The following is a 23,030-nucleotide window of genomic DNA, read 5'->3' as shown; positions in this document are numbered from 1 at the left end:
TTAACAGCCACACATACCTTAGATCCTGTGACTTTAGAAGAAGATTTTTTGTTTAGTTTGTTTTTAGGTTTCAGTTTCTTTTGTTCCATTTGAGTGACTTTTATCTTTAGGAGCCTAAATTTAAAGTGTGCCTTCTCTCTCATAAATATTTGTCAGATTTTTTTTCTCTGTGTTGATTACCATTAATATCATCTGTATGTAGGTGTTTCTGAGGCTTAAGCTATGATGGGTACCCAAGGACTATAATCACTATATTTTAAATATGTCCAGAATGAAAATTCAGTATTAGTAGAGGAAGTTTCTTTTTTTTTTTTTTTTTAATTTTTTTTTAACGTTTATTTATTTTTGAGACAGAGAGAGATAGAGCATGAACAGGGGAGGGGCAGAGAGAGAGGGAGACACAGAATCGGAAGCAGGCTCCAGGCTCTGAGCCATCAGCCCAGAGCCCGACGCGGGGCTCGAACTCACGGACCGTGAGATCGTGACCTGAGCTGAAGTCGGACGCTTAACCGACTGAGCCACCCAGGCGCCCCAGTAGAGGAAGTTTCAAATAAGGATGAATCCAAGGGAAAGATTAATTCTTTTTTTTTCTTAATGTTTATTTTTGAGAGAGAGAGAGAGAGAGAGAGCAGGGGAGGGGCAGAGAGAGAGGGAGACAGCAGCACCAGCAGATGCAGGATTCTGTCTCACAATCATGAGATTGTGACCTGAGCCGGAAATCAAGAGTTGGGACACTTAACCGACTGAGCCACCCAGGTGCCGTTGGAAAGATTAATTCTTGATCTGGATGGATTAGATATGCAGACAGTATTTGTCTCAACAGATTTCTTCTCTGTAAACAACAGGGACATCATCATGTATTTTACCCTTCCCAGTGGTGAGAGCAGTACTTCACACACTATCTGTATTGAAGGGCCAGTTGGATTTTTAAAAAATTCCAATCTGTTGTGGACCATGCTTTTATGAAATGCAATCTAAATGCATATTTAGAAAAATGAACGGGAGAAAAATGAAAGAAATGCAAAATAAAAGTCCAAATTTGTTATGGCAGTATCAGATTTCTGTAAGACTTTCTAAATAATTATTCTCAAGTTGGATATTTATTTTGTCATGGATTAGTAACAAGAGTTTGTGGACTGGCATCAGTCTGCGGACTATACTTTGAGAAGCTCTGGTCTAAAGTCCTGCTTCTCTGCAACTCCAACTCATCCACTCTTAATCACAGGGAGAGTGACTACATAGAGCCAGCCTAGCTCTTGAAGTCTCGTGTTTTATCTTAGTCTTATGCATTCTGATCTACTCTATAGCTGTGTTTGTGCTAATATAGAAATAATCTTTAAAGTTGTCTGTTCCCTGTGGGAATAGTATTTAAGCTTTTATCTCGAATCTTTAAGTGATATTTTTGGTACAAGAAGGTTTCCTCTGTTTAGCTTTGCCGTCTTGGTTTGATTGGCAGATGTGAAAGAGGCTTGGAAAATAGTCTATGCCCTTGAGAATTTAAAATGGGAGGAGAGTCCTTTTTTTTTTTTCCAGGTATTTTTTTTTCTTCATTTAAATTTTAGTTAGTTACAATATGGTGCAATATTGGTTTCAGGAGTAGAATTCAGTGATTCATCACTTACATACAACACCCAGTGCTTATCACAAGTGCCCTCCTTAGTGCCCATCACCCATGTAGCCCATTTCCTACCCACTTCCCTCCATCTACCCATACTTTGTTCTCTATCATTAAGAGTCTCTTGTGGTTTGTTTCCTTCTCTTTTCTTCCCCCAACTTCCCATATGTTCATCTCTTTTGTTTCTTAAATTCCACATATGAGTGAAATCATATAGTATTTGTCTTTCTCTGGTTGACTTATTTTGCTTAGCATAATACGTTCTAGCTCCATTCATTTCATTGCAAATGGCAAGATTTCATTCTTTTTTATGGCTGAGTAATATTCCAGTGTGTGTGTGTGTGTGTGTGTGTGTGTGTGTGTGTATCACATCTTCCTTACCCCATTCATCAGTTGTTGGACATTTGGACTCTCTGCAAATCTGTATTTTTGTATCCTTTGGCTAAATACCTAATAGTGCAATTGCTGGATTGTAGGGTAGTTCTATTTTTAGTTTCTTGAGGAATTTCTATACTGTTCTCCTGAGTGGCTGCACCAGTTTGCATTCCCACCAACAGTGCAGTAGGGTTCCCCTTTCTCTGCCTCCTCACCAACACCTGTTGTTTCTTGTGTTGCTAATTTTAGCCATTCTGACAGGTGGGAGATGGTATCTCATCATGGTTTTGATTTGTATTTCCCTGATAATGAGTGATGTTGAACACCTTTTCATGTGTCTGTTAGCCATCTGGATGTCTCCTATGGAAAACTATCTATTCATGTCTTCTGCCCATTTCTTAACTGGGTTTTTTTTTGGGGGGGGGTGTTGAGTTTGATGTTATTTATAGATTTTGGATACTAATCCTTTATCAGATATGTCATTTGCAAATATCTTTTCTGCAGGCTGCCTTTTAGTTTTGTTGATTGTTTCCTTTGCTGGGCAGAAGCTTTTTATCTTAATGAAGTCCAATAGTTCATGTTTCCTTTTGTTTCCCTTGCCTTCTGCAACGTGTCTATTACGCTGCTTCCAGCCAAGGTCAAAGAGGTTTCAGCCTGTGTTCTCCTCTAGGATTTTGATGGTTTCCTGTCTCATATTTAGGTCTTTCATCCATTTAGAATTTATTTTTGTGTGTGGTGTAAGAAAGTGGTCCAGCTTCATTCTTCTGCATGTCACCATCCAATTTTCCCAACACCATTTGTTGAAGAGACCGTCTTTTTTCCATTGTACAGTCTTTCCTACTTTGTCGAAGATTAGTTGACCATATGGAGGGAAAGCTCTTCTTGGTATTCCATGTGACATTTATGTAGGAAGAGCCATGACTGAAAGAACCGGCTCCTTACTTGAATGAACTGTGTGGCACAGAGACCAGTGAGTTCAAGAAGTGTGATCTGAAGGGTGTTTTTCAGAAGGACTTTTTTTTCTAACCTTTTTTTTTTTTTATTTAAGTAACCTCTGAACCCAACATGCGGCTTGAACTCCCAACTCCCAGCATCAAGAGTTGCATACTGTGCAGACTGAACCAGCCAGGCACCCAGAAGGACTTTTTTTTTTTTAATGTTTATTAATTTTTGACAGAGAGAGAGAGACAGAGCATGAGCGGGGGAGGGACAGAGAGAGAGGGAGACACAGAATCCGAAGCAGGCTCCAGGCACTGAGCTGTCAGCACAGAGCCCAAAGTGGGGCTCGAACTCACAGACCACGAGATCATGACCTGAGCCAAAGTCAGATGCTCAACTGACTGAGCTACCCAGGTGCCCCAAAGAAGGACTTTTTTTTTGAGTGAAGAAGCTTTTGATCTCTGCTCCAATTGGCAATAAATTCGCGTTAAAAATGTTTTATTGAGATATGATTCACCCATATAAAGTGTATAATTCAATGATTTTTAGTATATCCATAGAGTTATGCAACTATCACCACGATCAATTCTAGAAAACTTTTGTCCCCCAGAAAGAAACTCCATTCTCCATTTCCCTTCCACCTACTTCACCCCCCACCAGTCCTAGGCAACCACCTGTCTACTTCCTGTATGGATTTATATACTCTGGATATTTCATATCAATAGGAGTGTTTTTTAGGTCTTGACTTGAAAGAGCCAGTATGATGCAGTGGTCAGGAGTACCAGCTCCAGAGTCAAACTTCTTGGATTTAAATTCTTGCTCTGCCATTTAGGAGATTTATTTTATTGGGTGTTTATGACCTTTTTATGCCTTGGTTTCCTCTTCATAAACAGGAATGATAATGGGATGTACCTGAGAAGCATGAAGACCAAATGAGTTAATATATCTAAAGCATTTAGAACAGTGCCTGGAACAGGATAAGCACTCATTAAATAGTAGTGTTCAACTCATATATTGAAAGGGAAAAATCACTTCCAAAATAGTGACAAAATATAATGAAAATAATTTTGACCTGGGATTGTGTTTGATTTCTGTTGTAAGAACTTAGTTATTTGGAAAAGGATGGTGGGGAAAGGTCACAGCAATTTTCTTTGTTTAAAGAGTGTTGGTTTATTAGTTCTGTTTTCTAGGCTAGTAACCATGGTCTTGATTAGTTAAACTGGAACTTACCTTAAAGCTGTGGGGTTTTACTGAGCAAATCTGCTGCTTTCTTAATACTTGCTATTTTATCAAAGGAAAGGGTTTATGTTGCTCTTGATCAAGAACCCATATTAAGGTTTATTTTCCTTGGAGAGCTGTCACTTGATCTTAAAACTTGTGTAAGTTAATCCCTATACCTTGGTTTATATAAGGAAAAAATGATTTCCATTAAAATGTTTTCTCATTTTTAATGTTAATAATCAGAAAGGTGTGGTGCAAATAGCATAACTTTTAGGTCTTTTTGGAGTTTTGTAGAGCTTAGTGAATATGTTGGGTAAAGGATGCTTGGAATTCAGTACAATTATAGGTCAGTTGTGGAGTTTTAGAATAATTGAACATAGCCACTAGAAGTGACTTTAGAGAGTATCTTATGATACCATTTTTGTTGACAAGGAAATTGAGAATCTTAGGTTAAGTGACTTCTAGAACACTAATTATAGACAGACCTGGGACTAGATTCCATTGATTGTGGTGCCTTTGTCCTCAGGTCCCAACTTTTCCCCCACAATCACATTCATGTAACCGTTTTTCACATGTAATTGTTATGTTGCTTGTGTAGAGCTGCAGTCTCTTGTTACACTGACAAACTGAATGGCTCGTACTAACAGTAGAGATTTATTTTTGATGAGGTTGTAGGGTGTCAGGATTTCCTTGCTCTTTCTAGGTATCATTTTCTGCATAGTAAATGCAAAAAATCTGATCGTCAATCTGTAATGTCTCCTTTCTCATCATAATGATGAGGTCAGAATGGGGAACACAGGTCTAGCAAGATAAGGAGTTGATATTTCTTCCTTTCTTCCTTTCTTTCTCAGGCTTCATGCCTGGTGTGGAGCCCCACACGGGCTTGAACTCATGACCCTGAAATCAAGACCTGAGCTGAGATCAAGAGTCAGACGCTTAACTGACTGAGCCACCCAAGGTGCCCCAAGAGTTGATATTTCTTTAGTAATCTTCAGTGTGTGAAGGGACAGACCTCTGAAACATAAAACAGGAACCATTTACCTCAGTTGACAAGGATAACATGGCTAAAGCTTTTTGACTTGGTGAACTGTCTTCCTGACCAATTCTGTACAGCTTGTGGGTGCAGCTGATTACTGGAAAGTTCTCACAGCATGCCCATGATTTGAGAATGGAGCTGGATGGGTAGGGAGTTAAGGCTATGGGAGCTTCATTACTTCCCTTTCACAAAATTCAGCATTCTTTGCATTTTCCAGATGCTACGTATCTGTTTCTTAAAATCCATTATCTTTTCCTGCTCTATCCTATTATGTGTATCAGAGAAATTAATGTGTACTTCTTAGTGGCATTTTCTTTTTTTTTTTTAAATATGTTTTAACATACAGTGTTATATTAGTTTCAGGTGTACAATATAGTGATTAAACAATTCTATACGTTACTCAGTGCTCATCACAAGTTCACTCTTTTAATCCCTATCACCTATTTCACCCACCCCCCACTGGCAACCATCAGTTTGTTCTCTATCGTTGAGTCTATTTCTTGGTTTGTGTTTCTCTTTTTCCTTTGTTTTGCTTTTTAAATTCCACATGTGAGTGAAGTCATGTGGTATTTGTCTTTCTCTGACTTTTTTCACTTAGCATTGCACTCTCTAGATCCATTTTTGTTGTTGCATGTGGCAAAATTTCATTCTTTTTTATGGCTGAATAATAATCCATTGTGTGTATATATATTGTGTATATATTATCCACTCATCTATCGATGGACCTTTGGACAGCTTCCATAATTTGCCTATTGTAAATAATGGTGCAATAAACATAGGGGTGTATATATTCTTTTGAATTAGGTTTTGTATTCTTTGGCTAAATACCCAGTAGTGTGATTACTAGATCACAGGGTAGATCAACTTCTAATTTTTTTGAGGCATCTCCATATTGCTTTCCAAAGTGACTGCACCAGTTTGCATTCCCCCCAGCAGTGCATGAAGGTTCCTTTTTCTCCACATCCTCATCAACACTTATTTCTTGTATTTTTGATTTTAGCCATTCTGACAGGAATGAAATGGTATCTCATAGTAGTTTTGATTTGCATTTTGCTATGATGAGTGATGTTGAGCATCTGTTCATGTCTGTTGGCTCTTTCTTCCCTTTAAAAAAAAAAACACAATATTTAAATGTCTAATAAAGGGAAAAACTGAACCATCAATTTATAAATCTCTTGAACTAAAACAATGCTAGGAGTGTTTTCCATTATTTCAAGTTTCATGTGTTTTCCTTATTTTTAAACTATCTATTGTAACAAGTAAAGAAATTGACTTGACCCATCCTCCAGTACCCTGCCCACTTCATCACCAAAGAAATATTAATTTCTAGGGGCGCCTGGGTAGCTCAGTCAGTTAAGCAGCTAACTCTTGGTTTTGGCTTAGGTCATGGTCTCATGGTTTAGGAGATCAAGCTCCACACTGGGCTCTGTGCTGACAGCGTGGAGTCTGCTTGGGATTCTCTTCCTCTCCCTTTTACCCTCCCCTTTCCCCACGTGTGCTCTCTCTGAAAATAAATAAACATTTAAAAAAATTAAAAATAAATAAGAAATATTAGTTTCTATAACTGCATTTAGGTATGTTGTTTTTTTAAAAAACTTAAACATTAACAAGTTTCTACCTCCTTTGTTGAGAACTTCACGTGCTAAGAAAATATAAGTACTTCAGTGTGTAATAGTAAATAATAAAATCTTGAGCACATTTCATATTTAATATAATCTTATTAGTTCTTAAATATAATAACCAGGAAGAATTTCAGTGATAAGCTACTTAATATGTCTTTGACTTTTTAGACTATTTATGTTTTTTTTTTTGTAATTTTTGCCAGATAGTTTAGGTAAATTTTACATGTTTTAAGAGGTTTGGTAGAAATGATTAATGTTTAAAAACTTTATTAATCAAAAACCTTTTATTTAATTTTTATTTTTATTTCTAATGTTTATTTTTTGAGAGAGAGCGAGAGACAAGAGCATGAGCATGGGAGGGGCAGAGAGAGAGGGAGACACAAAATGCAGGCTTAGGCCCCCAGCTGTCAGCACAGGTCCCAGTGCGGAGCTTGAACCCACGAAATGCGAGATTGTGACCTGAGCCAGATGCCTAACCGACTGAGCCACCCAACCGTTCCTAATCAAAAACCTTTTAAGTTAAAATGAGGAAAATAGTGAATCTATTACTTGGGCTCTTCCTGAGTTTGCTATATTATGTCTTTTTAAAAAAAACTTCTCATTGTGAAATACAAAACACATACAAGGTATAGAAATAGAACTTGCCAGTGCCTTAAAAGCCCCCTCATATTCCCTCATGTCCCCTCCTAAACTCTGTTTCCTTCCTCCCTCCAAATACAACCACAATTCTGATTCTTACAGTGATAAGTGTCTTGCTTTTCTTTATACTTTTATCACCCAATTATGCATCCCTAAACACTATAGTTTAGTTTTGCCTGCTTTAAAAAAAAATAACAAAAACTATATAAATGGATTTGAACTGTATACGTCCTTTTGTATTTGGCTTCCTTTTCTCATTATTATGTCTGTGAGTCAACATTACATGCAAACAGTTAAAAATTTTTTTTAATTACTTGGGGAAAATGGAATAGGAAAATAGTAAGGAGACATAGGAGTTAAGATGCATTATTTGCTAATGGCTTTGCCTCTAACCAGCAAAGGTAGCTTTGGACAAGTCACTTGAATTCTCAGGATCTCCTTGTTCTCTTCTAAAACGTGATAGAATGGGTTTAAACGGTTGATAGGACCTTATTAGCTCTAACATTTGATGAATCTGGGTAAATAAATGTTATGCTATGCTATTCTTAATTACTTTCATTTTTGTTTTCATTAGGTTGTCTTGGAGATACCCAGTTTTGTTTTAGATTTCGACAATCTTCTGGGAGGAGGGTGTCACTGCATTGTCTCCTGGATCATTATGACAAAGATTTACCAGTTTACTTAAAGGTTGGAAAAGTAGCAATAGAAAAATGTCCATGTGAGAGGAAACTTTAGAACTCAGTTACCTCTAAAGCATTCAGAAATATTTTACTTTTGTGTTATTACTATGTTATACTGTTAGATTTCCTAAGTGAGTCTAATTCATAAGGATTCAGCATGTGAAAGAAAGAAACTTTACAAAGTTACTGTTCTTGAAGCATATAATGCCACTGTGAATTTTAGAAATCAATTAGAATGTTGAGGTGGTTTTCTTTCATTTGTTAATACCTCTTTGTTTAGATGTGGAGTTGGGGTGGTACCATACCAGTAAATATCACTTAGAGTTGAAGATTCCCTACTTTATGGTAGAATTGTAGTTGTCTCTTTTTGAGCTTTGTTTTCCAGTTATTTGTTAAAAACAATTTTAATAATTTAGATGATTTCAGAGTATAGGCTTCTGTTTGGTATTCCATATTTACATCTCTGACTGTGTGAGGAACATTTCCGTCTGGATGTCCTATCAGCACATCCAGTATGACCTCATTGCCTAAAATCAGCATTTACAGTTAACCTCCCTGGTTCCAGTAATGACAGTAACCCTTTCCCAGTTAGCAAAGCTATTACCTTTGAAATGTCTTATAGCCATCTACTCCTTTCCATGACCTTTTGCTTTCGCTATCAACATATTCTTTCAACTGATAATAATAGTTACTATTGACTGGTGCTTATATTCTAGGCACTGTATTAATAAGCTTGTGTTATCTCATCAGTCCTCATAGTGTTCTGAGAGTTTCTTTTGTAAATGAGGGAATTGAGGGCTGATGAGGATAATAATTTTGCCTAGACATCCCATCTTTTGGGTTTTTTTCAATGTAATATATTGTATACAGAGTTGTCAGCTAAAGTACATGTATATATTATATAAAAATAAATACAAAATGGCTATCTGTTGCTTAATGAATAAAGAGGCAATGATAGTGCTATTTCCTTGTCCTCACTTTTTGGGCCTTCCAAGATAAGACCTTTACGTTTCCAGTTTCCAACTTTATCTCCTTTCTGTACATGTGCCACATTTTAACCAAACTGAACTATGTGCTTTTTCCTGAGGTAGCTTGTATTTTTCAGTCTCTGTGTGTTTGTTTTTGCTCAAACTCCTGGCTCTCTAAACCTGGGATGTTTTTGTCTTTGTTTAACTCCTATGCATCCTTCAATGCCCCATTCGAAAACAGCTGCCTCTATGAAATCTTTACTGATCCCCATAGACAGAAGTAATCTCTTCCCTCTTGGCCTCCCTGTAACACTTTGTGGTTTCTTCATAGTACCTACCTTGAGGTTTGTTTTTGTCCCTCATAGATTGTGGTCTTCTTAAGGAACTATATCTGATGCATCTTTTAACTTCTGTAACACAATGCCTTGTTCAAAGTAGATGGTCAATAAATATTTGTGCAAAGAATAATCAGTTAGGAACTGGGTTAAAGTTTATTTCATTAGGATGTAAAAACTTCTTATGTTTTTTGGAATGTATTTACTTTCAAATTATATTTTGATAAATATTTCGGTGTTTCATTTTTATTAGGTAAAAATAGAACTGATTATGTAACATTCAGATTGGCATTTAACTCCTTTTTTTCTCTCTCAAAATTTTACATTAGGATACTTCATTTTATTAAGACTGACCCCTAACTCATACTTGTAGGCACAATTTAAAAATATACATGTAGCATTGGAGAAAATGTAGAATTTGATTGTTTCCTGACGTCCATTAACTAGTACAGACATGAATAAACAACATAAGCTGAGGAGGTTATAATGGGAAAAATCTGATTTTAGTACTTTAGTTGAAATGATTTCACCTTTGGGCAAGCTCCAAGTTTATATCTGCCAGTTACTGTCATGATTGTGTTGGTGGAAAAGCATAACTAGATCTTTGTGTATATTTCATATCTCAGTTCAGGTTTGTAAAGGAATGTGATGTTAATAATAACAAAAGGATGGCAATATGTATTTTTTTTTATTTGTCACTTCTTTCATAGAAGGATCCTGCTTATTTTTATGGATATGTGTATTTCCGACAAGTTCGAGATAAAAGTCTAAAAAGAGGCTACTTCCAGAAGGTAAATTTCATATGCACTAATAGGGAAATTGTTTTTATATTGTGGCTAGAAAAATAGAAACTGTAGGGATGAATAGTCTTTAAAGTCTTTGATATTTTATCTTTAAACATACTAGAACTTACATTTTTTTTTTGTTTTTTTAGATTATAGATACCTGTCCCTAGATTTATTTATTTATTTATTTTTTTAAAGTAGGTCTCATGCCCAGGACCCTGAGATTAAGATGTGAGCTGAGAATCAAGAGTTGGATGCTTAACCAACTGAGCTACCCAGATGCCCCTGTCCCTAGATTTTTAACTGGGATTGAATTTTGCCTTTCTGCTATCTCTGTGCTAGATTCCTGACAGTTATACATATTGTATGAAATTGTTAAAAGCCAAATGAATCTGCTTAATTTCCACATTTTGGGATGAGGAAAAGAATGAACAGATGATTTTTAATATTGTTACAACTAATAAAAGTCTGCAGTATCTTTTTTTGAACAGCTAAGAGTCACTAAATACATCTTAGCAACATCTTAATCATTAGTATTTCCATTCTAAATGTACAGTCATTTTATTTTCTTTAAAAAAAAAATTAGGGGCACCTGGCTGGCTCAGTCAGAAGAGCATGCAACTCTTGATGTTGGGTTTGTTAGTTTGAGCCCCACATTGGGTGTAGAAATTACTTAAATTGATTAATTAGTTAATTAAAAAATCCCAATCATCATTAAAAATAATAATTGGTTCTGATTTAATTACAGCTAACAGGGACACACCTTTACCTTTTGTAACTAGAATGTGCCTTGACCACTAATTGATATTGGATGAAAAGGTAAAAAGTAGTTTTCAAGAGAAATAGATGAAAAAATTGGCATAATCCATATCTGAATTGGCCCAACTATAAAGTCAGAGTTTCTAAGTATATGGTTATGATCATTGAAAACTAAAATAACAGCAATCATAGGTCTTAGTTTGAAAAAGCATCACAATTTGCTCTTCCTATATTAGGAAGAGTTCATCTCACTAATTCCTGGTAGAACTGCTTTGCTAATGACAGTAGTAGCGAGGCCTTGGAAATTATCCATAATATTTGTCTCTTTATAGGAAATTCTTTTTCCTGGAGAGCAGGAGAATCTGTGAATATGCCCTTATGCTCTTAAGGTGTAATAATAAGGTTAAAGGTCTTGCATTCTGCTACTGTAGTTTTATGTAGTTTTTCTTTTAACCGTTTACTGCAAAAACTTTTTTTCAAAATCCACACTCTTTGCTGAATTTAGCTTGTTAGTAATTGATTTTATAAGAAATGACAAATTTAAATTATAATCATCAGGAAAATAAAAAATCATGTTTCTTTTTTCTCTCCAGTCCTTGGTTTTGATCAGCAAACTACCTTACATTCATTTTTTTCATACCGTGCTCAAACAGATAGCACCAGAGTATTTTGAAAAGAGTGAACCTTATTTGGAAGCAGGTAAGTTAAATATTGTGTGACTTAGATACGTTATGAAGGAGTTTTAAAAATTTTCCTGGAAATGGCTGATAAATATAAAGTTGACTTTCTAAAAAATTTAGTTAAGAATTTTAAGGGCTAGGGACACCTGGGTGGCTCAGTCAATTAAGCATCTGACTCTTGATTTCACCTCAGGTCATGATCTCACAGTTCATGAATTCGAGCCCCATGATGGGCTCTGAGCTGACACCACAGAACCTGTTTGGGATCCTCTGTCCCTTTCTCTCTGCCCCTCACCCACTCTCTCTCCCTCTCTCTCAAAATAAATAAATAAACTTAAAAAAATATCTCTTAAAAATTGTTTTAAAAAAGAAGAATTGTAAGGGCTATATGGTAGGAGAGAGATGAAAAGCTATTCTTCATCTTTACCTACAAACACAAAAGACCGTATCTTTTATTATCTCCTTTTGCAGCATAGATGATGCCTATTTATTAGGTTAATGATGAACAAATATGAAGTTGACAGCTCTGCTTCTCAGAGTAGTGTTTAAACAAATCTTTATGTCACTCAATGCAGAGGCCTCTATTGAGTGTTATGTTTTTGTTGCTAATTTGGGTAGTGATGAGTGAATAGGAAAACTCCCTTTCAAAAAATTTATGAACTAGTTTGTATCTTAGAACATAGGTATATTTCAGGGTGCCTGGGTGGCTCAGTTGGTTAAATGTCTGACTCTTGATTTCGGCTCAGGTCATGATCTCATGCATGGTTCATGAATTCAAGCCCCATGTTGGGCCCTGGGCTGACAGTGCGGAGCCTGCTTGGGGTTTCTCTCTCCGTCTCACTCTGTCCCTCCCTCTCTCTTTCTCTCTCTCAAAATAAAACAAATAAACTTAATAAAAAAAAAAAAGAACACAGGTGTATTTCTGGTGAAATACAAGATATTTTCACCACTTTTACTTTTCTGTTACCTTTTTAATTTTTTCTTTTTTTAGTTTTTATTTTATTTTAGAGCAAGAACACGTAAGTGGGGAGAGGGACAGAGGGAGAGAAAGAGAAAGAGAGAAATTGAAGCAGGCTCCATGCTAAGTGCAGAGTGTGATACAGGGCTTGATCCCACGACCCTAGGATCATGACTTGAGCCAAAATCAAGAGTCAGATGCTCAACTGACTGAGCCACACAGGCGCCCCTGGAGTTCTAATGTCTAATGTTTCTTTTTTCATATTTTGCAATTTGAACTTATACTAAGGAAAGATTGTATTATTTTTTCAGCTTGTAATGATGTTGATCGATGGCCTGCCCCAGTGCCAGGGAAGACATTACACCTGCCTATTATGGGGGTTGTAATGAAGGTAATCGCTTTTATTTCATTTGTCTCCTTTTCTAGAGAACTCTAGGAAGTTCATAGATGAGTTTTGCTTTTTAACTTCCTAATAATGTTCAATGTCAATATTGCTGTCATTTGTATGTGAGGAGTTAGAGATCCCACAGTTCATCCTGCTATACAGAACCATTAGTTACACAACACCAGGGGCTACCTCTCCCATTTCATCCTTAGAGTTTTACACAAGGGTGTCATTCTTGTATAATACATGTGACTGTAAATGCAGCCTTTGAGACTTCTGCAACTCCATGGCCCTCCAGAGATGGGTGGCATTGCAGAATACTTGTAGAGTCAAGTATGAATTAGTAAAAATGGGAAGAAATTAGGAAAGCCATTCGTTCTTAGTAATAAATTTCTTCATGTGTGATGTCAGACCAAACATGTCCATCCCAGGATATGGTGCTTTTATTCAGTTTTCTTTTCTTTTTTTAAAAATGAAATAGCATTTTGCTCTCAGGCTTTGTATGAATGTGCTGTAGTGCTTTTGCAATTCATTTTCAAATTGGACTTATTTTTGGCAATGCTGTGTTTTTAGATGTACTTACTTCTGTAGGATGTGTTCTGTTTTTTTCCCTGGGAGATTATCAAAGTGGTACTCTTAGCTCTGGGTTGTGAGTTCTCATGGTTTCCTGTGAGATTTATCCCATAATTTGGCAAGCTTGAGAGGGTGTGTTTGGGTGTGTGTATATTAATGAAGCAAAGAATGGAACAATAAATAGGAAGCAGTATGAAGTTGATGCTCTTTTTCTGTTTTTCAGCACATTTGCTTCTCAGTGAGTTAGTGATTTCCATGTGTATGGGAATATGGAGACATTGGTTCACTTACCTTCTGCTGTGACTAAAGATAAATAAGACTGTAGTTTTAAAATCTAATATAAATACTTTGTTTTTATGGATTTTTATGCATTGCTGAGTGTACTGTTTTAGTGGTAAGAGTGTTTCTGATCCCTCGTTGTAGTGGGAGTCGCAAACCATATAAAGGACATTCTTTTATAGCCAAAGTTAATTTCTTCTCTGTCTCTTCAAGGTACGGATTCCCACATGTCATGACAAGCCTGGGACAACTCAAATAGCACAGTTAACTCAGCAGGTAGTGTGGTACTGTGGTAGAATAATCCAGCATATATAGTCTCTTTAACAGAATTCTTAAACTAGCAACTATAGAGCTTCTTGGGTTTATGATATATTTCTGAATATTACTGAAATATCCCATTAAATAATTTTGTAATAAATTGATAATAAACTTTCTAATGTTTCTCAGATTGTTTTTCTTGTTTGTTATCTAGCAGACACTGGAGAACTCAATTTATAATGTAACTGTGAGGACTAGGGGAAAGTACATAAAACCTCTTACCTTCTTAGAAGAATGGTCAACAGGCTTTTGTTTTTAGGAAACTCAGTCAAAGGATTCTTTAGTTATGATTGCTTTTCATTTCCCCCACAGTCACATCTGTTCATGGGTAGGGTTGAAGTTTTTGGTTTTTTAAAAATTTTTTTTAAATGTTTTTATTTATTTTTGAGACAGAGAGAGAGAGAGCATGAGCAGGGGAGGGGCAGAGAGAGAGGGAGACACAGAACCTGAAGCAGGCTCCAGGCTCTGAGCTGTCAGCACAGAGCCAGACGTGGGGCTTGAACTCACGGATTGTGAGGTTATGACCCGAGCTGAAGTCAGCCTCTCAACCGACTGAGCCACCCAGGCGCCCCGGTTGAAGTTTTTATTTGAAATGTTTTAACTGGTATATCAACACTCCCATTGTTTGAATTGAATTTAAATAGAAAGCAGTAGGAAAACTAATTTTTCCTGTTATATACATATATCAACTGGTATAATGCAGTTGTGAATTAATCTGTCCTCTGACTCTTAGATTAATGTTTTATCCAAGGAATCTGTCATCCTTGAGCTTCTGCTGTGTTAGGAGAGATTGCTAAGGCCCAATCTCTTTGTGGCTGCTCCTGGAGGAAGAGAATCTTAAAAGATAGGGCAATATGGCTTATTGATCACAAGATAGATAGGCATTTTTAAAAAATGAATTTCTGTAAATTTTAGTGATATCTTCTGTATTTTTTCTCTTTTATCTCAGGCAGACACACATATATCTGTTATTTTACCTACTGTTCATGAGGTGGATCTTTTCAGGTAAATTTTATTAAGTGCCTTTCCTCCTTTGCTTTGTGATATTGTTTTTAATTTCTTTAGAAAATGAATGTTCTTAAATGTGGAAAAAACTGGAAAAAAATAGTCATTATGTTTCACAGGTTATAAATCAATGGTTCATCCCTAATGCATGTTACGAACTTTGATGATTAGGGAAATTTGGATGTGGATTGGCTATTACGTGGTAGAAACAAATTATTTTTTGTTTGGTTTGGTGTGAGAATGGTATTGTAATGATGTAAGAAAATAGACTTGATTTTTAAAGATGAATTTTTAACTATTTTGAAGTGAAATGTCATGAGATTTGTGTTTTATTTTAAAATACTTCAGTAAGGGGTGCCTGGGTGGCTCAGTTGGTTAAGTGTCTGACTTCGGCTCAGGTCACGATCTCACGGTCCGTGGGTTCAAGCCCTGTGTTGGGCTCTGTGATGACAGCTTGGAGCCTGGAGCCTGCTTCGGATTCTGTGTCTCACTCTTCTTTCTGCCCCTCCCCTGCTCGTGCTCTGTCTCTCTCTCTCTCTCTCTCTCTCTCTCTCTCAAAAACAATAAATAAACATTAAAAAAATTTTTTTTAAATATTTACTAGGAAATGTCCAGCTAGCTTAGTTGGTAGAGCCTGAGACTTAAAATACGTCCGTAAGAAAAAAATTAATGAAGTAAAAATGGTAAAATATTGTTAACTCTAGATGATAGGTAAATGGGGGTTCTTACACTACTGCCTTTGTTTTTCTGTATGTTTGAAGCTTTTTAAAATGCAAAATAAAAAAAGAATCTAGCACATAAAAAAGAATAGGGAAAAGTACCAATGCCTGTGCCTTACCCAGGGCAGCTGAATAGAAATCTCTGGATTAGTGCCCAAGTTCCAGCTCCTGGGTAGATCTGCTTGGCTTGAGAAACCACTGCTGTTGCAGAGCAGTTATTAAATAGTAATACATGCAATTGGGAGTCATGTGAAAGGCTTAGAATGGGATTTTTGGTTTGGGGTGTATGTGGAATTTTGTGTATGTGTGACCTTTAAACTACGTGGAATACTACTTCAGAGGATGATTAGTTCTATATGCTTGATTTGTTTTATACACTTGGCCCTAGCACAGCCTATTAATCCCACTTCTAGGAATTTATCCTGTAAAAATGAAAGCATACATCCTCACAAAGACCTATACGCAAATGTTTATAGCAGCTCTATTCATACCAGCCTAAAACCAGAAACTGCATTTGTCCATAAGCTGGTAAATGGATAAACAAATGTGATTCTTACATGTGTGTGGAATACTACTTAGCAGTTAAAAAAAGACAGCACTATTGATACAGCCAGCAACATAGGTGACTCTCAGAAGTGTTATGTTTGGCAAAAGGAACCAGATTTTAAAGAGCTACTTACTCAGTGACTCCATTTATAGATATTCTAGAAAAGGGACAGAAATCAGCTCAGTGGTTGCCTGGAGGGTGGGAGAGGGAAATTGAGTAAAAGGGGCTGAGGGAATTTTTGGAGTGATGGAAGTGTTTTATATCTTTGCTAAGTGTAAATGTTTCTGTATGTAAATGATAAATCTTTTTTTTTAATTTTTTTAAATTTATTTTTGAGAGAGAGACAGAGTGAGAAGGGGCAGAGAGAGAGGGAGACAAGGAATCTGAAGCAGGCTCCAGGCTGTGAGCTGTCAGCACAGAGCCCGATGCGGGGCTCGAACTCACGAACCGTGAGATCATGACCTGAGCTGATGTCTGGCGTTTAACCGACTAAGCCACCCAGGCACCCCCGTAAATGATAAATCTTAAAAACAAATTGATTTTCTTTTAAAACATTTTTAATGTTTATTTATTTTGAGAGAGAGAGAGAAAAAACATGCAAGCGGAGTAGGGGCAGAGAGAGAGGGAGACAGAAAATCCAAAGCAGGCTCTGCACTGTCAGCGCAAACCCGGATCCAGGGCTCAAACTCACAAGTCGGACTCTCAACCAACTGAGCTACCCAGGCACCCTCAAATTGATTTTCTTTTAAAAAATTAAATGTTGTAGCATTCTTAGAATAAAGAGGAGAAGTGCCCCCAAATACATGAATAATTATTACAGGAAAAATACACTAAGAAGGATCCATACTGTTAGTAGTTTTGATACTTCATTCGTTTAGGAATAAGTGAAGAACTGGCACAAGTTGATATAGAATTTGATTACCAGACTTGTTTTCTTTTGAACTGCTGAGTTTATCAGTTATCTTTGCTTTCATGGCAATTAATTATTCCTACCACTAACACTTTTTATTAGCATATATCTTTTCTCCTGATTATGAATGACATGTTATTGTTTTTAAAGTAGGACAAGTTAGTGTGTTGTTCTTTTAATTCTTGTTGCTCAGGAGGTGAGAAAATGGAAACTTGAACAATAATAGTCCCACACAGAGACAGCACTGCACCGAGCATTTAACATCTGATGTTCAGATTAGTGCTTCGTCCATGATGGCACTCTTCACTTTGTTTGTGGAGAGCTTACATTGTACATTTATTCCTGTGAATAAGAGTTTAAATGTTTATCATTAGATTGAAGGTGATATTTTTATACCCACCATTAGCTTGAGAGCAAAGGAAAGAGACCTGGAAAGATGTTTGGAGCTGAGTGCCAGAGATGCAGTTGAGTGTAAGGACTTGTCCCCCTCCTTCTACCAAGTCAAGGCTTGTTAAACTACCACGTATCCATGGACCATGGCTTTTGTTTCAGCCCTCTCAATCATGTACATAGTCTTCTCATTCAGTTTTTAAGTTGGGCTTAGAATTGAGGAATGGTTTTCTGTTGAAAGAAATGGACATTCTCTTGCCTGGAGTCAAGGACGTTTTACCTAATGATACCTGCTGTTGGTTCTTCACGCAGCAGGAGGCATATCAGTGATGTGTTGTCATCTTCCTCTTTGCCCTCATCTTGAGAATGAGCCGTCTTGGCTTTCTACCCCACTGGCAGGATAGATAACAGTTATGAGTGTTTTTGTGTTTCAAAGAATGTAAAAGTCTATTACTATTACTACATAAAATCTGATGTGTCTGATGCTCTTTGATAGATGTTAGTTTAATTTTCAAGATTATAAGAACATGGTATATCTTTCTGAAAAAGGTTGAAACCTTTATCTAGTTATTTATGTATGTATCTATTTATTCATTTATTTATCTATTTGGAGTAAGTTTCTCATTTTTGCCAGAGGATGGCTTTTGGCAGGGGTGGGGAGCAGTAGAGCTTAGCATAAAGCATGCCACTCCAGAGTGGAGATACAAAAATAATACTGAAAAAATATCCTATGATTTTCCTACAGAACTCTCATTTTAGTAATTTTACACTGCAGTTAATTAGACACATACCATCAATATTTATTAAAGTTCGAGCTGGAGATAGGTTTCTTTCTTGAATATTTAATACTTATCTCCCCTAATAAAAGTACTTTATATAATAGATATTTCTAATGTACTATAATTTCATAGAATGCTTCATCTTATAACTGTACTTGCTGTCTGTTTTTGCCCTTACTGAGAATATATTACAATGCTTGTGAGAAAACATAATTTCTAGCTTTAATGCCTTAAGGGCATCCCACTATTAAATGTATACTTACCCACATACACACACTTGCCACTTTTCTGTAAATTTGTGATTGTTTCAAAATTATATATATATATATAAATATGTTTATATTTATAAATGTATATGTGTATACATGCATATAGATAGTTGAAACAATCATAAATTTACAGAAAAGTAGTAAGTATAATATAGAAAACTTTCTTCCTTGAACCAGTGGATAGTCATTTGAAGACCTGATGTTCCCATCATCTCTGAATACTTTAGAGTCTATTTCCTACAAATAAGGATATAATGCAGCCATCAAAATTGGGAAGTTAACATTGATAATATTATTTAATTCAGATGTCACCAGTTGTCACAATACTAGTTCAGAATTTTCTGTTGCATTTCCTTGTCCTGTCTCTTCTGTCTCTCTTTCAGTCTGGAATAGATCTTCAAGTCTTCTTTTCATACACCTAAGCTTCTTGTGGTTACAAGACAGTTATTTTGCAGGAAATCCCTGAGTTTAGGTCTGTCTGGGATTTACTCAAAATTAGATTCAAGCTCTGCATGTTTGACATGGAGGTAGCTTGCGTTATTACTGGTGACGTTTACTTTGTGGTATTCTCCGAGCTTCTTGATTGGTAGTTACTCGTTTTCTTTTTGTGAATAAGTATTTTGTGGGGAGGCACTTTGAAACTATGTATATGAGTTATTTATTGCTGTGTAATAAATTACCCCAATATTTAGAGGCTTGAGAGAACAAATAGTACTTCACACACTTTCTGAGGGTTAGGAATCTGGGGATGGCTTAGCTAGATGGTTCTAGCTCTAAATCTCTTATGAAGTTGCAGTCAAGATACCAGCTAGGGTTTTAGTGATTTGGACAAATGGGGCATGAGGATCTGTTTCCCTAAAAGGCTTACTTGGCTCCTGGGTGGAGGTCACCGTTTCTTGTGGATTTTAGCAGGAGCCTCATTTCTAGCCATGTGGACCGGCCCATAGGGCAAGTTGAATGTTCTCACAGTATTGGGCAGGTGATCTGAGAGAAGGCAGAAGCCAAAATGTCTTTTATGACCCAGCCTTCAAAATTGCACATTGTTGCTTTACCTTATTCTGTTTGTTACATGTAAACCAATAACGTAGCCCACAGCTAAGAGGGGGAGGATTGGGCTCCCATGTTTTTTTGTTGTTGTTGTTGTTGTTGTTTTTTAAATGTTTATTTTTGAGGGGGGTGGGGAGGGAGACAGAGCAGGGTTGGGGGAGGGGCAGAAAGAGAGGGAGACACAGAATCCAAAGTAGGCTCCAGGCCCTGAGGTGTCAGCTCAGAACCTGACACAGGGCTCTAACCCATGAACTGCAAGATCATGACCTGAGCTGAAGTTGGATGCTTAACCACTTAACCAACTGAGCCGCTAGGCTTCCATGTTTTAAAAGGAGTGTCAAAGAATTTGTAGAAATATTTTAAATCATTACATTGTGTATATTTTATGGGCTGTTGTTTTTTTCTGTTTTATTCAATAGGTTATTAAAATCCATTATTCTCATTTGGTGTTCCAGTTGTCCCCAGTTTGGCCAATGACACTTGTCTTCAAGTTGGCCTCTGTTTTGTTTTGTTTTGTTTTTTTACATATCCTTGTCATTCTTTAAACATTTCCTTCTTTTTTTTTTTTAAAGTCTATTCATTTATTTTTGAGAGAGAGAGAGAGCACAAGTGGGGGTGGGGTGAGGGCAGAGAGAGAGAGAGAGAGAGAGAGAGAGAGAGAGAATCCTAAGCAGGCTCTGCACTGTCAGCACAGAGCCTGATGTAGGCTCAAATTCATGAACCATGAGACCGTGACCGGAGCCGAAACAAAGAGCTGGACACTTAACTGACTGAGCCACCCAGGCACCCTGAAACACTTCCTTGCTTTCTAGTATAAAATGTGCCAAGCTTATCTTTTTTTTTTAAATTAAAAAAAGATATATAATTCACATACCATAGTATTCGCTCTTTTAAAATATACAATTCACTGGTTTTTACTGTATTTCACAAAGTTGTGCAATCATTACTGCTATCTAGTTCTAGAACATTTTCATCACTTCAGAAAGTAACCCTGTACCCAGTGGCAGTTAATTCCCCATTCTCTCTCCCCTACCAGCCTCTGGGAACCACTAATCTACTTTCTATCTCCATCGATTAGCCTCTTTGGGGCATACCATATAAATAGAATCCTAAAATACGTAGCTTTTTGTGTCTGCTTACACTTAGCAAATCATTTCCATGGTTTATCCATGCAGTAGCCTGAATCATTATTTGATTCACTTTATGATGTTCTGTTGTGTGGATACCACATTTTATTTATCCATTAATTCACTGAAGGATATTTGGATGGTTTCTACTTTTTGGCTGTTACATATGATGCTACTACGAACATTTGTATATAAGCTTTTGCGTGGACCTATGTTTTCTTGGGTGCCAAGATTTTCTTGTATTTTTTCTTCCTTAGCCCTGGAATCACCCATTTCTTCGAAAAGCCTTCACTTTTTTTAGTGGAGAATAGGATTCAGAAGCCAAAATCTGGGTACTGGTTGAGCTCATTGCTATTGGAATATCACTGATTTTAGGCCCTCTCAGTGGACAGAGCTAGGGAGTATACATATATATATATACACATACATACATATATATTTGTAAAGGGATGCATATGTACCTACTCATATATAATACGTATACATTTTTGCGTATGTATTTCTATATCTGTATATATTGAAAACCCTAAAGTCACACCAGTACCCCCAATTCCAATCCTACAAGACAAGGTTCACTCTAGTTTTCTTTCTATATTGGTATTTCTTTTCCCTTTGTGAGGAACTACCTCCTATTATTCTTAATTTATTTACTTATTTGATCAGTCCTTGTTAGTAACCAGTATCTCATCGCTGCTTAAACCCTCTCCTCCGTGCAGATGACTTTCTTACCCAACTTGGGCTCTGACACTCCACACCCACCTGCCCTTCATAGATACCCTTCCTCAACCTTCTCAGGCTGTGCTCCATGCCAGATTCCCCCCACGTGGTTATGCTCCTACCCCAGTTAGGCTTCTGTATTGCACATTTAGGCCCCCTATCCATATGCTTGCTTGTGCTCTGGCTCCCGATGTTAGGCCAACCCCCAGAGGAAAGCCCTCCTTACCCTACAGTGCTCCTATACCTCATCCCAGACCACCTCTCCATGCACACACCCTATTCCCCCTGCTCTTACATTCTACCGTGGACAACTTCAACACACTCTGGCTCTGACACTTCATACCAGGCTGCCCCTCCAGGCCCCTCACACTTCTTGGCCTGTCATCTCAAACCAGATCACCTTCACACATGTACACCTTCCTCACCACGTTTGGGTTCCAGCAGCCCCACAGCAAGTCACCTTCTCCATGTGAACGTCTCCCTTATCTCACATAAGCCCTCACACCTTGCTCTGAGCCATCATGTCTTCGTTTCTCTCCTGGCAGAGATGCCTACCATGCACCATGTTCTGTTTTAGGATTGAATTGTTTAGGAAAGGAAGAGGAAGAAGAGCTCTTATCCTTGAACTGTTTATTATTTTGCTTTGGGTGTTTTTGCACTTCCTTCACATTTGTATTCTTGCCTTTGAATAGTTAAAACTAAATTTCCCTAATTTCCATTCCACAAATCTGTTTTATATTTTTGCATGTAAGCTTTTTTCTTTTTCTTTCTTTCCTTCTTGTTTAATTTTTTTTGTTTTCTTCAAAATATTTACACTAGAAATTCAGATGCAAGAAAGCAATATTAATGAAATAGGTCTACCATATGGTACAATTTAATAATTACTTTATATGCTTTTATTATTTGTCAGTCATTCTGTGTGTCAATATGTTGCATTTCATTTTCTAAAAATTGGAATCAGTCAAATTGATATGGTTTTTAATGTGGACAAAAGAGACTTTCTTTCTGCCTTTCTTTGTTTCTTGTGTGTATATATGTTTTTAATTGGGTAGATTGATTATGATTTTTATAAATAGATAAGTATTTTTTCCTCCAATCTAGTAGGAAAAGTTGTTACCCTAATGGAAGAAATTACTAAATAAGTAAAAGTTACCAAATGTCTGAAGCTGAGTAGTGTGCCAGAGCTCTGTTCTGATAGGCTTCCATTTAGTTCCAGGGCTACTATAAAAATATGCAGCATTTCTGTAAGGGAAGGATCTGCCCAGGAAATCATTCTGTTGTTTGGCCTTCAAACTCCCCCTTGTGATTTGTTTCTATCATTTTTTAACATTGAATGCCTTGGCTCTTAAATTA

At 36.8% G+C, this 23,030-nt stretch overlaps 1 protein-coding gene across 3 annotated transcripts in view; it reads left to right on the top strand.

Moving 5' to 3' along the window:
- The window catches only part of DENND6A (DENN domain containing 6A), a 64,910-nt gene that overhangs the window by 17,687 nt on the left and 24,193 nt on the right, over positions 1–23,030 (top strand). For 2 of the 3 annotated variants that reach the window (XM_049640802.1, XM_049640804.1), the window contains 6 exons: positions 8,022–8,134; positions 10,141–10,221; positions 11,568–11,673; positions 12,924–13,003; positions 14,063–14,125; positions 15,117–15,172. In XM_049640802.1, coding sequence (XP_049496759.1) covers positions 8,022–8,134; positions 10,141–10,221; positions 11,568–11,673; positions 12,924–13,003; positions 14,063–14,125; positions 15,117–15,172 — 499 coding nt within the window. The remainder of the gene's footprint in view (positions 1–8,021; positions 8,135–10,140; positions 10,222–11,567; positions 11,674–12,923; positions 13,004–14,062; positions 14,126–15,116; positions 15,173–23,030) is intronic. The other variant, XM_049640803.1, reaches the window with a different exon arrangement.

This window comes from Panthera uncia, chromosome A2, assembly GCF_023721935.1.
Source record: "Panthera uncia isolate 11264 chromosome A2, Puncia_PCG_1.0, whole genome shotgun sequence".
NCBI classification, from domain to species: domain Eukaryota; kingdom Metazoa; phylum Chordata; class Mammalia; order Carnivora; family Felidae; genus Panthera; species Panthera uncia.
Note: the sequence above shows the minus strand (reverse complement) of the source record. Positions and strands in the feature narration are given on the sequence as shown.